Source organism: Mya arenaria, chromosome 9, assembly GCF_026914265.1.
Source record: "Mya arenaria isolate MELC-2E11 chromosome 9, ASM2691426v1".
In the NCBI taxonomy this organism is placed as follows: Eukaryota; Metazoa; Mollusca; class Bivalvia; order Myida; family Myidae; genus Mya; species Mya arenaria.
This window is the reverse complement of record NC_069130.1, coordinates 71,403,375-71,418,138: the sequence shown is the minus strand read 5'-3', so window position 1 is coordinate 71,418,138 and position 14,764 is coordinate 71,403,375. Positions and strand designations below refer to the sequence as shown.

Here is a 14,764-nt window from a genome sequence, read left to right as displayed (position 1 = left end):
TATATAGAATCACTGTTAGAGTCAGTTTCCCCAGGGCAGAAACCAGTACTGGTGTCCATTTTGAGAGGCCATGAGAAGGAAGCCCTGGTTGGGTACAAACCCACAACCTCTTGGGGGACAGGAGAAAATCCATCCCACTTCCACCCTCTTAGTTTCAGTAAAATATTGAACAGTTTAAGAATTATGGAAATTGTTCAAGATTTTACACACAAGACACCAAGGCTATCACAATACCTTAAAACAGACATGCTCATCAATTTACACATGAATATGGCTTCAATAGATTCTATTGTAAGTCAAATTCCTTAATAATTGGAAGGCAGACTTAATCCAATTTAAAGCTCCCTGTCAATTTTGTGCTCAGATAAATGGCAAGCAGTAACTCATCAAGGCTTCATTGCCTCTCACATTGTTATGGTGTCCTCTGGATGAGAAGTGAGGATATTCTCTAGAGACATTTATTAGATTTGTATTAGATTTGTACCTCTAATGTGACGTCATACGGGCAAAAGTTCACAACAGCACATTTCCTAAGTTGATTAAGGGCCATAACTCCACATGCATAACACACACACACTAATAGATGTTAATGCTTATAAGGTGTGTTTTCCTTCGATTAAGGGCCATAACTCCACATATATAACACACAGCCTACAAGATGCTTCTGCTTTTAAGGCCTGTTTTTTCAGTTGATAAAGGGCCATAACTCCACATATATAACACACAACCTACATGATGCTAATGCTTATAAGGTCTGTTCTTTCAGTTGACTAAGGGCTATAACTCCACATTCATAACACACAGCCTACATGATGCTAATGCTTATAAGGTCTGTTCTTTCCGTTGATAAAGGGCCATAACTCCACATACATAACACACAGCCTACATGATGCTAATGCTTATAAGGTCTGTTCTTTCTGTTGATAAAGGGCCATAACTCCACATACATAACACACAGCCTACATGATGCTAATGCTTATAAGGTCTGTTCTTTCCGTTGATAAAGGGCCATAACTCCACATATATAACACACAGCCTACATGATGCTAATGCTTATAAGGTCTGTTCTTTCCATTGATAAAGGGCCATAACTCCACATATATAACACACAGCCTACATGATGCTAATGCTTATAAGGTCTGTTCTTTCAGTTGATAAAGGGCCATAACTCCACATATATAACACACAGCCTACATGATGCTAATGCCTATAAGGTCTGTTCTTTCAGTTGACTAAGGGTCATAACTCCACATATATAACACACAGCCTACATGATGCTAATGCTTATAAGGTCTGTTCTTTCCGGGGTATAACTCCACATATATAACACACAGCCTACATGATGCTTATGCTTATAAGGTCTGTTCTTTCAGTTGATAAAGGGCCATAACTCCACATACATAACACACAGCCTACATGATGCTAATGCTTATAAGGTCTGTTCTTTCAGTTGACTAAGGGCTATAACTCCACATATATAACACACAGCCTACATGATGCTAATGCTTATAAGGTCTGTTTTTTCAGTTGATTAAAGGCTATAACTCCACATACATAACACACAGCCTACATGATGCTAATGCTTATAAGGTCTGTTCTTTCAGTTGACTAAGGGCTATAACTCCACATACATAACACACAACCTACATGGTGCTAATGCTTATAAGGTCTGTTCTTTCCGTTGATAAAGGGCTATAACTCCACATACATAACACACAGCCTACATGATGCTAATGTTTATAAGGTCTGTTCTTTCCGTTGATAAAGGGCCATAACTCCACATACATAACACACAGCCTACATGATGCTAATGCTTATAAGGTCTGTTCTTTCAGTTGACTAAGGGCTATAACTCCACATATATAACACACAGCCTACATGATGCTAATGCTTATAAGGTCTGTTCTTTCAGTTGACTAAGGGCTATAACTCCACATACATAACACACAACCTACATGATGCTAATGCTTATAAGGTCTGTTCTTTCCGTTGATAAAGGGCTATAACTCCACATACATAACACACAGCCTACATGATGCTAATGTTTATAAGGTCTGTTCTTTCCGTTGATAAAGGGCCATAACTCCACATATATAACACACAGCCTACATGATGCTAATGCTTATAAGGTCTGTTCTTTCAGTTGACTAAGGGCTATAACTCCACATATATAACACACAGCCTACATGATGCTAATGCTTATAAGGTCTTTTCTTTCAGTTGATAAAGGGCCATAACTCCACATATATAACACACAGCCTACATGATGCTAATGCTTATAAGGTCTGTTCTTTCAGTTGACTAAGGGCTATAACTCCACATATATAACACACAGCCTACATGATGCTAATGCTTATAAGGTCTGTTCTTTCAGTTGACTAAGGGCCATAACTCCACATATATAACACACAGCCTACATGATGCTAATGCTTATAAGGTCTGTGCTGATGGCAATCACAACAACAACAAGTATATACCAATAATTCAACTTTCAGTGCTTTGTTCTAGTCTATTTTCACATATGCAGAAACATAAATCATTAAAATAAATTGTAATACCTTTATGGGGCCAAAAAGTGGTTTGGTTAGGGTGAATACCCTTTTTAAAAACAGGTAGGGTAGGTAGTTTTGTTTTATTTTTCACTTTTTGTAAGAACGTTAGTGTCATCATTGGAACATGGTGTTTAAGTAATCTTCTGTATAAAGCTTGAAAGGTAATAAACTACAAATTATAACACACACTTATTTTCCTACCAGCTGACTATAAAGACAGTAGGGTCGCCGCCTATTGTAGGCAAGGTGGGGTAACAAACCAAATGTATGTTTTAGGCCTAGTGTTAACAGTCTAGATGTTGTTAAGAATACAATTCTTTGACTGTTAGAATTTTCTAAAAACCCTGGAAAGTTTATACATTGATTGAAAGTAAATATGGTAACATTTCCATCTGATTCTTCAATTTTAATTAACAACACAGAATATAAATAGACTATGAACCGTGAGATTTTATCAAGAATTTAGCAGATGATCAAAATGGTTCTCAACATAAACTGTTCCATACAAAATCCAGCCCCTTCTCTTTATAAAAACAAACTTACTCAAACAAACTTATTGCAATGAAGTGAGAAGCAGCTATAATCTTCTAAGAATAAAAACTTATAATTCTCACGAAAGAGAATCGAGCTGTAGTATTCACGAATATAATACAGCAGGTGCATCCAAAATCAAGTGAAAAATGTGTGTTTAACTAATGCACATTCCGTACACATCATGGTTCTTACGAAAAAAAGATACTGTTTAAAATGAACTTCATTTTATTTAAATTGAGCGCCCCCGGCTCCATTAAATTCGTGAATACCTCAGCTTTATTCTCCATCGTGATATTCAGGCTAGTTCAGGTCAAGTTTCATTCGGAGAATAGGCAAATACTGGACTGACAATAACAACAAACCTGTCTGGGTCTTAGAAGGTGTTTTTGGTTTCTGCGTTACAATGGGTTTGACCGGTAAGACAGTATGTTTGTTGCTATCTGATTGGCTAGCTATTTCACTTGTCAGGTGTGTGATCTCGTTGTTACGTGATGCAAGCAACGCCGCCAAAATGATGACCACAAGAGTTGCTACTACAACCACACACAATAAAATAAACTCGAGCAGCGTACGTCGACCCCTGAAATTTAAATAGACAATTTCAGTTTTGCAACATGGCTTTCTTTATCTACTCCTGATTCAAGTGCTTTTGTTCGAAAGCATTAACAAAATAGTTTCACACCTAGTCATTGTTTGTGTCCATCAAAAACGTGAACCTTTAAAACAATTAGTAGTGTGTAACCTGAACATGGTGGCTCCCTGTTTGTAGACGACCGTAGAGTTGAACTCTGCAGGAGGAGGGGTACCGGCACCCGACATCTCATCCTCCTCAAAGTTTGTGCGTGTGTACTTCTGGCCAGACATCTGAAAGTAAATAGGTTAATTGGCATTAATAAAATGATTTCTACATGTCGGAGTTGGTACACTTACATGCTAAACTAATTTAACTGATAAATGAAAGAAGAGGACTGATAATTTTGCCTCTGATATCAGAGAATATGCACAATATATATCTTGAGAAGTCCATCTTTTTTTATTTCATTTGATTTATTGTGCAAGTCATTTATGTTATTGAAACTAGGGCTGTCACAGGAGTGATAAATACCCCCAAATGTGACCTGGACATAGGAATGGCAAACACTTGGTGGTTATTGTTCACTTACACTAATCATGCTTAACCAAAGTCTGTTGTTTATTTAAAATCCGTTTAGTTATTTTGAAGTAATGCTGCTGACATAAAAAAGTAACAAAGGGCAATAACTCTGTCATAAGCTGAAACAGAGTGATCATTGACAAGGCAATGAGACAAAATTTATCAATAATATACTGGATCTTTATTCAAAATGAAAGAGTCAGTGCTACTAATGCAAATTAAATGTTAATAATTATCTAACTTATGAAGATGGAAGCAGTAACTCATAAATGACAATTGTCAAAAGGCGAAGTTTAAACAATAAGATCTGAGATAATTGAGAGTCAAGTTTAAGTCTGAATTAATTAAAGTGATATTAATAAAGAAAAGATAAATCCTTAAAATTCTGATAAAAAAAGTGAAAAAAATGTAAAAAGGACTTAATATTCAATATTGGTCTTAATTGGATCTTAGAACGATGTAGCTAATCCGATTACTTGTTATTGATAACTGACCAATAGAGTGAATTAAGTCAACGATGTATGGCTATATGATTAACTTAAGTTGAATATTAAATACCACTCAAGAGTTACTCAAGATAGTCTATGAAGAAAATTTAATATATATATATATGAAATTGAATATTACAGGAAAATGAATATTTATTAAAAAAAATAATCTCACAAAATTTGTGAGAGAAAGTGACAGATATGACAGGAACCTAGAAGTCTAAGGATACCAGAAACTAGTCTCGCACGAGACATTTTCTGATTTTCAAGACAGCTTTGGAAGCCACTCGAGCAGAATACTATTTTCTTCTACAAAGAAATAATGACTTAATGTTAAATATAAAAGCATTAATATTAGTTCCCTTATCACAATAACATCTCAAAGTTACAAGCGAGTTGTGTAGAAGTTGAATCACTTGGGTTTGGTGTTTATACTGCTTTGTACAATACTTTCAGGCTTAAATTAAGGTTCGATACGTATTGTGCTTCAATTGAAATATCGTTTCAATATTTCTGCAGCTACTTAATATTGCATGGTACCACTGGTTACCATTCTTATATGAGGATAAATGAATAAACAAAAACTGTCCTCTATTACAGAAAGGAAACACATTAATTCCAACTAAATACTAGAAACATTTGACCGTCTTTACGAGAACATATTATTAAATAACGCATCTGGCTTCACCTCAGATTATCTCTCATTGGAATGTGACACACAGCTCTCCAATAATTAAGCCAATGTCGCAACCCTCTCGAAAACCTCTCGTGACAGGAAATCAATGAATTCTTAGTTGCATGACAAAATTGATCTGGGAAAGACAATGCCCTACGAAAAAGCATAAATATGACAAACTATTCGCTGTTTTACATTTCTAGGAAATTCTGATGAACGCAGCAGGCCGTTCTTGCAGCAGGCCATAATTCCGTCTCCATAGAAGTATGACATCTCATACAATCAAATTACAAACTGCTGTTTAGGGAAATTTAAAGTTAAGCATTACTAGTTCCAGGCACCACAATTCAAGTTTAGACAGCAAATATGACAAGAGCTGTCGTGAATGACAGAGCTTCAGTCTATGTAGTGAGATATAGTTTATATATTTTTTCCTATTTTAAGTAACAGAGACCTTGACCCGAGAGGCCACAAAGAAAATAAATGGCAGTCCTCCAAAAATTCTTTCAAATCAAGTTAGCTAGGTCACAATATGTTAACCTTAACTATAGGTATTCAGTACCAAACAGTTATCCCTTTTTAGTAACAGTGACCTTGACCCTAGGGGCCTCAAATGAAATCCTATGAAAGTTTTCCATAAACTCTTCCTATATTTTGAATTTGGTCCAATATGTCAACCCTTACTAAAGTTATTCAATACTAACCTTTTTTCTATTTTTAGCAACAGTGACCAGAGTTGACATTGACTTTGACGCTCGGGGACCCAAACACAATCCCATGAAAGGTGCCTGGTCTCCATAAACTCTTCACATAAACCATGTTTGTTCACAATATTTCGACCCTAACATAAGTTATTCAATACCAACCATTTTTCTATTATAGTAGCCCTGACCTTAACCTTTATACTAGGGATCCCAAACGCAATTGGTCACTATATGTCAATCCTAACTTAAATTATTCGATACCATAGTTGAGTTTGACCTCAGCCTCCTACCGGACTGCCCGAAGAACGACACAAGTCATTCTGATAACTAGTTTTCTTTTTGTGAAAGTAACCTTGGTTAAAATATAAAAAATTTAAGGGACCATAATTTATAATATGGAGTTATGTAATTTCATTGAGTGATGTTCCTGAACAACTGTGTGAATTATTAAGTGAATTGAATGAATGGCATTGGAGTTATAAATGAAAATGCCTGCTTGCCCTAAAACTTTAACCGGATGCCAACGCTGGGGCCAGCAGTGAAGCCTCTTCATTGTTTGAATAGTCAAACAAAAAATTAAAGGCCATTAAAGTTCATAATTTTTTAGTGAAATAAGAAATTAAACTTTACAAGGAATGAAATTAACATTTTTATTTAGTTTTTGGGCATTGTCTTTCATGGAATAAACACACAATAAGGATAGACAGACAGTCTAATTCTGACTTGACTACATCATCAACAACACATGCATCTGAATATAATATATAATATCAAATACAGTAAAACTGTGGTCATTTGAACAGGTGGTCGTTCGAGAACTGGCAGTGCCTCGAGGTCGGAGCTTGGTCCTGACATTTTTTCTTCTATTTTAATATAAAATATACAGATGCTGCATCGAAACCGAAATAAGTTGAGGAGTCCAGCACAATAGCCGGTCCCAAATACACAATTATGCACAAAACTTTATGGTTCCCTTGAGGCCACAATTTCACACTATTTCCCAAACGGGTGTTCCAAAATAAACAAACAATTGCTAGGTGTTAAAATGTTCGCAAGTTGTAAAAATTGCAATGACAGTTGAAAGGAAATTTCATAAAGTGTGAAAATTGTTTATCACTGTTTCCGCAGGACCGCTATTAGTTGATAAGGGCATTTAAGAAGATAATTATGAGTTTGAACAGTTTCGCAAGATGGACAAGATGCGCCAATCATCCATCCTTGATTTTGCCAAACTTAAATCTGACTAATGCCATAATATGTACTGTCATATTTAAATGTTGATTGTTTAGAAAATGTGTTTTTTAAAAAATAAACATGACTATTTATTCATTTATAATTATTTTTTCTTTGACATTTACTATACGCCAGACTTTGAGCAATTTCCACAACACAACACAATCATAATCGGTGTTGTAGTAAGCAGTCTTCAAACTTAAAACACACTTAAAAGATTTTTCATAACAGACTGGAAAATTGAAACTCAGATCTTTCAAAACATCCATTCCTCGAGGTTTGAGCTCAGACCCCGGCGTCCTTGAGCAATAGCAGTTTAACTGTATGTCAATATTAATGTGCATAATATCAAATGAATATAAACATAGAACTTTAAAAAAGCAAAACACAAAAAACCAAAACAAACAAACAGTAACAATTTTTAACATTAAAGTATTACTTACAGTATGAGAAAGTGAACTTATCCACCTTATTAAATAAGTTCTGTTAAATTACTTCCTGATGTTAATAATAATTGTTAAACATAGTTTTATCAGTTTCATTGTATTTTAGGACTGAAACAGTTGTAAATACAGATGCTCTAATGAAATAAAACTTATTTATGTACTTCTTTCTAATACCATTAGAATATGGAGAAGCACAAAAAAAGCAAAATTTGTCTTCCATATCAATGGAATTGTTACACAGGCAATATCTTCGATCTCAGCTATTTTATTTCTAGTGTATCTACCAATTTGAATATTATGTTGATGTACAGACAGTCGTTATATCTATAAAAGTAGAATCTTAATCTTTTCAGAAATTTGGTTTCCAGTAAACTTAAACATGCATCATTCATACTAACACACAAGTGCTGGTGAACTTGGTTTGAAAAACATTTACAGAAATCATGCAGAGAAACAAGTGAATCTAACAGCTCCGTAGGCCTGATTAACAAACATTTATTCATATCATATTATACATGTACTTCATTTTAGAATGAACATATTTTATCTTGAAACAAGGGAATAATTAAGAAAGATATTTAATAACAATCAATTATTACCATAGCAACCACAGAATCATCCTCTGTAAATTATAGTGCTCCCAATAGTAAGCCCACAGCACTTAAAATGCACAAATCATGAATGATCAGCTCTCCTCAAAAAGTTCTCCGTACTTAATTCACTACAAACATTCCATGTTGTTAATATTTTTCTCAGCTTTATAATCAAAGTTTTGGAATATGAGTCTGTTATTTGATAAATGCTTTCACATTTTCATCACGATTTTGATAGATCTACAAGATTACATAAATTAACTGCTTTTGCCAGTGATTTATTTTGCATTACCCAAAAACGATTAAAAACGGGTATTCAGAAATAAATCGTGACGTTAAAACAGGAAGTAAACGGAGCGCAAATTTGGCCTACGAAACACTCTCTGTCTAATTTAAGAAATGACTGAACGTAATTATGCATTATAATATCTAAAAGCTGAAAATTCACCGCTGAGAAGATTAATTTGGTGGTATTTCCTTTTCTATGAGAGATGTGAGGAGACTATACAAATCAAAATCCATGGGTTGGCATGGGTCTGAGGACTGTTCCAGACACTATTAAAGATACTGACATTATTGGGCAGTCAAGTCCATTAGTAATTTGTAAAATCCTGGCTGGAGGTTGATCCCAACTGTTATAGCTGGTATTTTGTCCATTGTCTAAAGTGCCCTATACACCCCCACTCTGCCCGATCTCAACCCTGCCCGACCCCCTACACTGCCCCACCCCCCACCCTGCCCCACCCCCGCCTTGTGTTGAGCAATATATTGTCAAGTGTATTGATGCAGATTACAGTTTCAATAAATACCATTGCATTTTATTGCTTAGTGAATATTTTTCTTATCTCTTTTCACTTCCATGTCATTCCTTATTTTAAAATAAAAATTCCTCTATCAAGCTATAAAAGTCTTGGCAGGTAGTCTGCTAAGATTTAAATTACAAATCTATATCTAGCCGAAATCAATGCTGACTCGATGCCGGAGGCAAACTTCTTGTATTGCAATTAGTAATGATATTGCGTGATAAAACAACGACCTGTAAATGGACTGTTTATTGATGTTTATAAATACAGCCCGCGGTTATTTTTTGCCGCTTTTGTTAGATTTCTGTCATATCGGAAACTGAATTAGCAAAATCCATTATGCCTTTAATAAAAGTTGTCTTAGGACAGCACACAAGACAAAACTTTGTAGATTAAACCAAAGTCAAGTAAGAGCTATCTAGAAATGTGTCCATAGAACAGGGATGCCCCTATATGCCGGGTTTGTCACAAAACCAAGGGCCATTATTTTGTTCATAATTGTGCGATATGAGTTCAACAATTTTGAATAACATCAAATACCTTCCTGAAAGATCTCATGAGTGTATGTCTAATAATTAATGAGTGACACAAGTTCAACAAGTTCAGAAATACAAATGTTTGCTTATTCAAGAGCCATAACTCTTGATATACAGTATCATTCAATACATTTCTAGTAGAATGATTATTTACAAACTAGGATTTTCCAATAAGGTAAATGATGTCAGGCATTTTCCATTGTTCATTGGAATTATAATTTACTTTGTTTTCTCTGCATAATTATTTTTCAAGCTTGAATAAATGTTATATGTTAAAAACAGCTACTGAGACAGTTAAATATTATTCTACAAATTTGTTTTGAAAACTTACCCTTATAAATTCCATGTTACAATATTGTTTCTGTGATCAAATCATTTGCGTAGCTCAAAAAACAGGGTGACTTTCTGCAGCTCTCACATCCTTGGGCAATCTCAGAACAATGTCTTTTAAACTATATCAATGAATTCAATCCTGTTCATGAACTCTTCATTGCCAATGGTACACTCAATCCACATCTTTCCCAGGAATTTCCATCATGATAAGACTATGTACTTCACCACAGTATGTCACAATTTTCTGTCACCAGCACCACCATTTCCTCAAACCTTCCAGTTCAAATGTGGTGATTTATCACACTTCAATTGAAGTGCTAAAGGTACATTATAAGTTGTCAGTGTTGGCTTGTAAAAGAAGAGTGCAGCAGAGCTAAGACCGATGCTAAAGTCTGGTTGAATTCAATCAACAAAGAGGGATTACTCAATAATTAATACATTTAGAGTTATGGGCTAGAATATTCATGTGCATTTAATTTCAGTTGCATTTAAATATCTTGAATGTTTTTAGTTCTGGTCAAGGTTATAGGTTTTGCACTAGCACCTGCAAGGCTTCAATATAACTCACTTTTTTCTCTGAGATTTAGATAAGCTAATGCAAGTGGGCCAACATGGCACTTTAGCGCTCACCTGAGTACCTGAAGTTTTGTGAAATTTGACCAAGCAGTTTAGAAGATGTTATGAACCAATTGTTGACAACATACCATGGATGCCGGGCACCTACCCAACAATAGCTCACCATGGAGCATTTGGTGCTCAGGTGAGCTAAAAATGAAATGTGGAAGAGCAACAAGAAAACTGAAACAGGCTTTAGGCAATTGGACAGAACCTATCTATGAAGAAACTCCCTTATGCATTTGAATAATGCATTTTTTGGATGTTGAAATAAAGTGTGGCAAATCAGGTGTGTTAATTAAAAGTAATTAAGACAGCTGGATCCCTTCAACAAATGTTGATATTCGCTCAAATATTGTCTTCGAAGTCCACCATTTTGAAAAGCATACGTAAAACGATTCAACAAAAGGCTTTAAGGTAATGTTATACATAGGTTTGTGTATGAACCCTTGTGGGTGTGTGGTTTTGTTGTCACTTTTCAAATTTTTCATACATGACCAACATGGGTTCAGTCACCCCACTAAAATCAGAACACTTTTTTGTTTACAAAACATGAGCGAGTCCCTTTAAAGTCTAAATGTAAAATATCAGACAGAGTGCGCCTTTAACATGTTAACATAATTATTCACTTGATGTGTTGAAGCTGTAAATAATGTTAAATTCTCAGACCATAACTTCAGAGCCAAGAAAATAATCGATTTTCATGGAATTGATGGAGATTCATTTCAAAATCAATTTCAGAATCAATTACATTATTCTTTGAGTGAGGTTTACAGGTATTATTTTATGTAAGGCTGAACCTTTTGAAAGTGATTAGATGATGGATGGTTATTTAAGTTAATTAGTAAATGTTGGGCTAAAACAGTTTGAACAGTATTACAAACACCTCAGGTGTTAATTTTCTATGTTTGACTTTATTTTATAGAATGTATAAAAAAATTAATCTCAATCACTGAAACCTGATGTCAATCGTTATCTGTGTTTTCAGAGTACATCAAGGGACATAACTTGGCAAACATTTCAGCCAGAGTGAATAGACTTGTCAACTCAGAATATTAAAGATGGTTAAAGACAAAAAAAAGACTTACGCTTAACATGTAAGTGGCTAGCTAGTATGTATTGAATTGAGCTGTTTTGTAAAGAAAATATGGCATTTTGCATGAAAAGTTAAGAAATAATGGCAAAAATGCAACTGCTGTTTACGATGTTCCCAGAATCTGGGTGTATTGAAAAAGATCACATAAAGCATTAATTGGTAAACAAACATTGGCGATGTGCTGTCACTGATGCAGCTTTTCAATTGTCATGTGATCTCACAATGCTTCCATGCACTCAAAACAAGCAGAACTTAATACATCATATTGAACCAAGCCAGACATTGTAAACTGTGAATTACATCAGATTTTTTTTTATGTTCAGTCATTCCATCAATTTTCTTTTGTATGACAGTATTATCAGTGCACATTCAAAATGAGCTTTCCTGCCTTTATAAAGCTGCACTCTCACAGATTGGCAGTTCTTATTTTTTTTTTAGTTTTTGTCTTGGAATCACCAATGCCTTCTATTCAGTCATATAAGATGATTCACAATAGAACGTTATTCTCAATTGTTTGGAAAACTGCCGAAAAACTTTTTTTTTAAAGCTTTCTTAACGCTTTTAGCCATATATATCAATTATCGACCTTAAATTTGAAGAACTGCAATCTTCTCTTTTGTCAGCATTCTTCTATCACTGATTTCCAGATTTAGCCAAAAATTGGCTCATTCCAAGACAAAAAAAGAAAAGTTGTCAAATCGGTCAATCTGTGAAAGTGCAGCTTTAAGGGCTTTCAAGTCAAGAAAAAAATTGAAGTTTTTTTTTAACTAGAACTGTATTCATGAGGAAGCCTTGAGATTGTAACTGACAACAAGGCAGCATTCAGACCAATAATTCATAAACTTTTTTCTTTGAAAAACCATGGTTTTTACCAATCTTTAAATAACACCAGAAAACATTAATTTCTGAACCTCTTAAAATCCTGGATAATGGATTCAGAAATTACACAAATAAGTTCAGGGTGGTGGGGGGGGGGGGGGGGGGGCTGTTGTTTAATCAAAAAATCCAGGAGGGTTTTGGTTCCTTAGAGAGAAACATTTAAACAGTATAAACAGTATAGTACTAACACTAAATTGACAAGGCAGTCCAAAGGACGGCTATATCCCCCGCCGTTGTTTTTTAGTATATTTTGTTTTTCTCGCAACCTGACTGGAACGTTGAATATGACCAAAATTGTACACAACCACTGGTCAAGAGTGGGAATATAGAAAAAAAAATTGTTTGATCGGTAACCTAAATATACTTGGATATGTGAACATATTATAAAAGGATATTTGTTAAAGTTATTCATATTGTGTGTAGTGTAGGTCAGATCAATGTCAAGGTTATTTTGGCTAAAAAAAGAAGGAAAATGAGTCCTTGATTTATAACATCGATGAAATAGCAAGCCTTAAGTATTTTCGATAAAGTAATATGGTAATCCATGCAAAAGTAAGTTAAAGCGCAGACACGAGCATGTTACTCTGACCTTTAAGTGTCTCTTTTGACCTTGACCTTTGAGGTATGGACCCGGGTCAAGGTCACTGCACATCGTCTCAATGAGGACAATATTTGAACCAAGTAATATGGTAATCCATCAATGCATAAGTAAGTTATAGCGCGGACATGAGTATGTGTACTCTGACATTTAAATGTTTCGTGTGACCTTGACCTTTGGAGTATGGACCTGGGTCAAGGTCACTGGACATTGTCTCAATGAGGACACGAGCATGTGTACTCTGACCTTTAAATTTCTCGTGTGACCTTGACCTTTGAGTTATGGACTGGGGTCAAGGTCACTGCACATGGTTTTAATGAGGACAACAATTGTACCAAGTAATGTGGTTACCCATCAATGCATAAGTAAATTCTAGCGCGGACACGAGTATGTGTACTCTGACCTATAAATGTCTCGTGTGACCTTGACCTTTGAGGTATGGACCCGGGTCAAGGTCACTGCACATTGTCTCAATGAGGACAACATTTGTACCAAGTAATATGGTAATCCATCAATGCATAAGTAAGTTATAGCGTGGACACAAGTATGTGTACTCTGACATTTAAATGTCTTGTGTGACCTTGACCTTTGAGTAATGGACCTGGGTCAAGGTCACTGCACATCATCTCAATGAGGACAACATTTGTACCAAGTAATATGGTAATCCATACATGTATAAGTAAGTTATAGCCTGGACACGAAATGTTCCAGATTGACGGACGGACAGACTGACAAACAGATGAAGTGCATTCCTATAATCGCCTCCCCACTCCGTGACGTGGGATTAATAACAGCTCCTATGGTATGAAATTGCTTGTATGATTCTTCATGGAACAGCCTCTAAGCCAAAAGCAAGCAAGTCTCTCAGAATCTCATTTGTTCAAAAACTCACAACAATACATCACATTTAACATACTTAATGTTGAAGGGAAACCCCAAAAGATGCGAATATACATCTCTTGCAATCAGTTCTAATGCCTGTTTATTTTGCGTCTGCAGGGATAAACATCATATGGAAAACACTTTATAATGCCTTATAAAGGCCATTTAAAGATTCTGGGCGCCATTTCATCAAGGAAAACATTTCAACAGTACTTATTGAATCCTTCAGCTAAAAAGGTCCCACAAAAATCATAAACAAGACATAATGGAAATAAAAACTAAAACTGTAAAGAACATTTAAACCGGTCACATATCTTAAATCAATGCTCATTTTAATGAAGACATAAAACCCAACATTTCGGAATAATACTCAAAGAATTTTAGGCGCAAGATCTAGGGAAAGAATACGGAAGGCTCAAGGCACACAAGGAAATGTTCTCAGAGTGAACTGTCTCCATTTATGGAGGCTAAACCTCTTAAACCTAATATATGTTTACAAGGAGTATTATCAATCCACTGGGGCATATGTAATTGCTCCACCTTTAAATACTCTTCTAAAATCTTGATAGAATTACATGTATCTTTGTGAATTATAAAAAAACATCAAATTGAATGTGGAAATACAAATTGTGTTTTTTTATAA

General features: G+C 35.1%; 1 protein-coding gene across 3 annotated transcripts in view; it reads right to left on the bottom strand.

Annotated features, from left to right (window-relative positions):
- LOC128246863 (endothelin-converting enzyme homolog) overlaps positions 1-14,764 on the bottom strand; it is a 53,413-nt gene that overhangs the window by 33,352 nt on the left and 5,297 nt on the right. The window contains exons 1-3 of one of the 3 annotated variants that reach the window (XM_052965353.1): positions 10,050-10,379; positions 3,829-3,950; positions 3,449-3,666 (exon numbers count right to left, since the gene is read on the bottom strand). In XM_052965353.1, the coding sequence (XP_052821313.1) occupies positions 3,449-3,666; positions 3,829-3,950; positions 10,050-10,064 (355 nt within the window). In that variant the 5' untranslated portion in view covers positions 10,065-10,379. Of the gene's footprint in view, positions 1-3,448; positions 3,667-3,828; positions 3,951-8,385; positions 8,634-10,049; positions 10,380-14,764 lie in introns of those variants that run through there. The other 2 variants (XM_052965354.1, XM_052965355.1) reach the window with 2 other exon arrangements.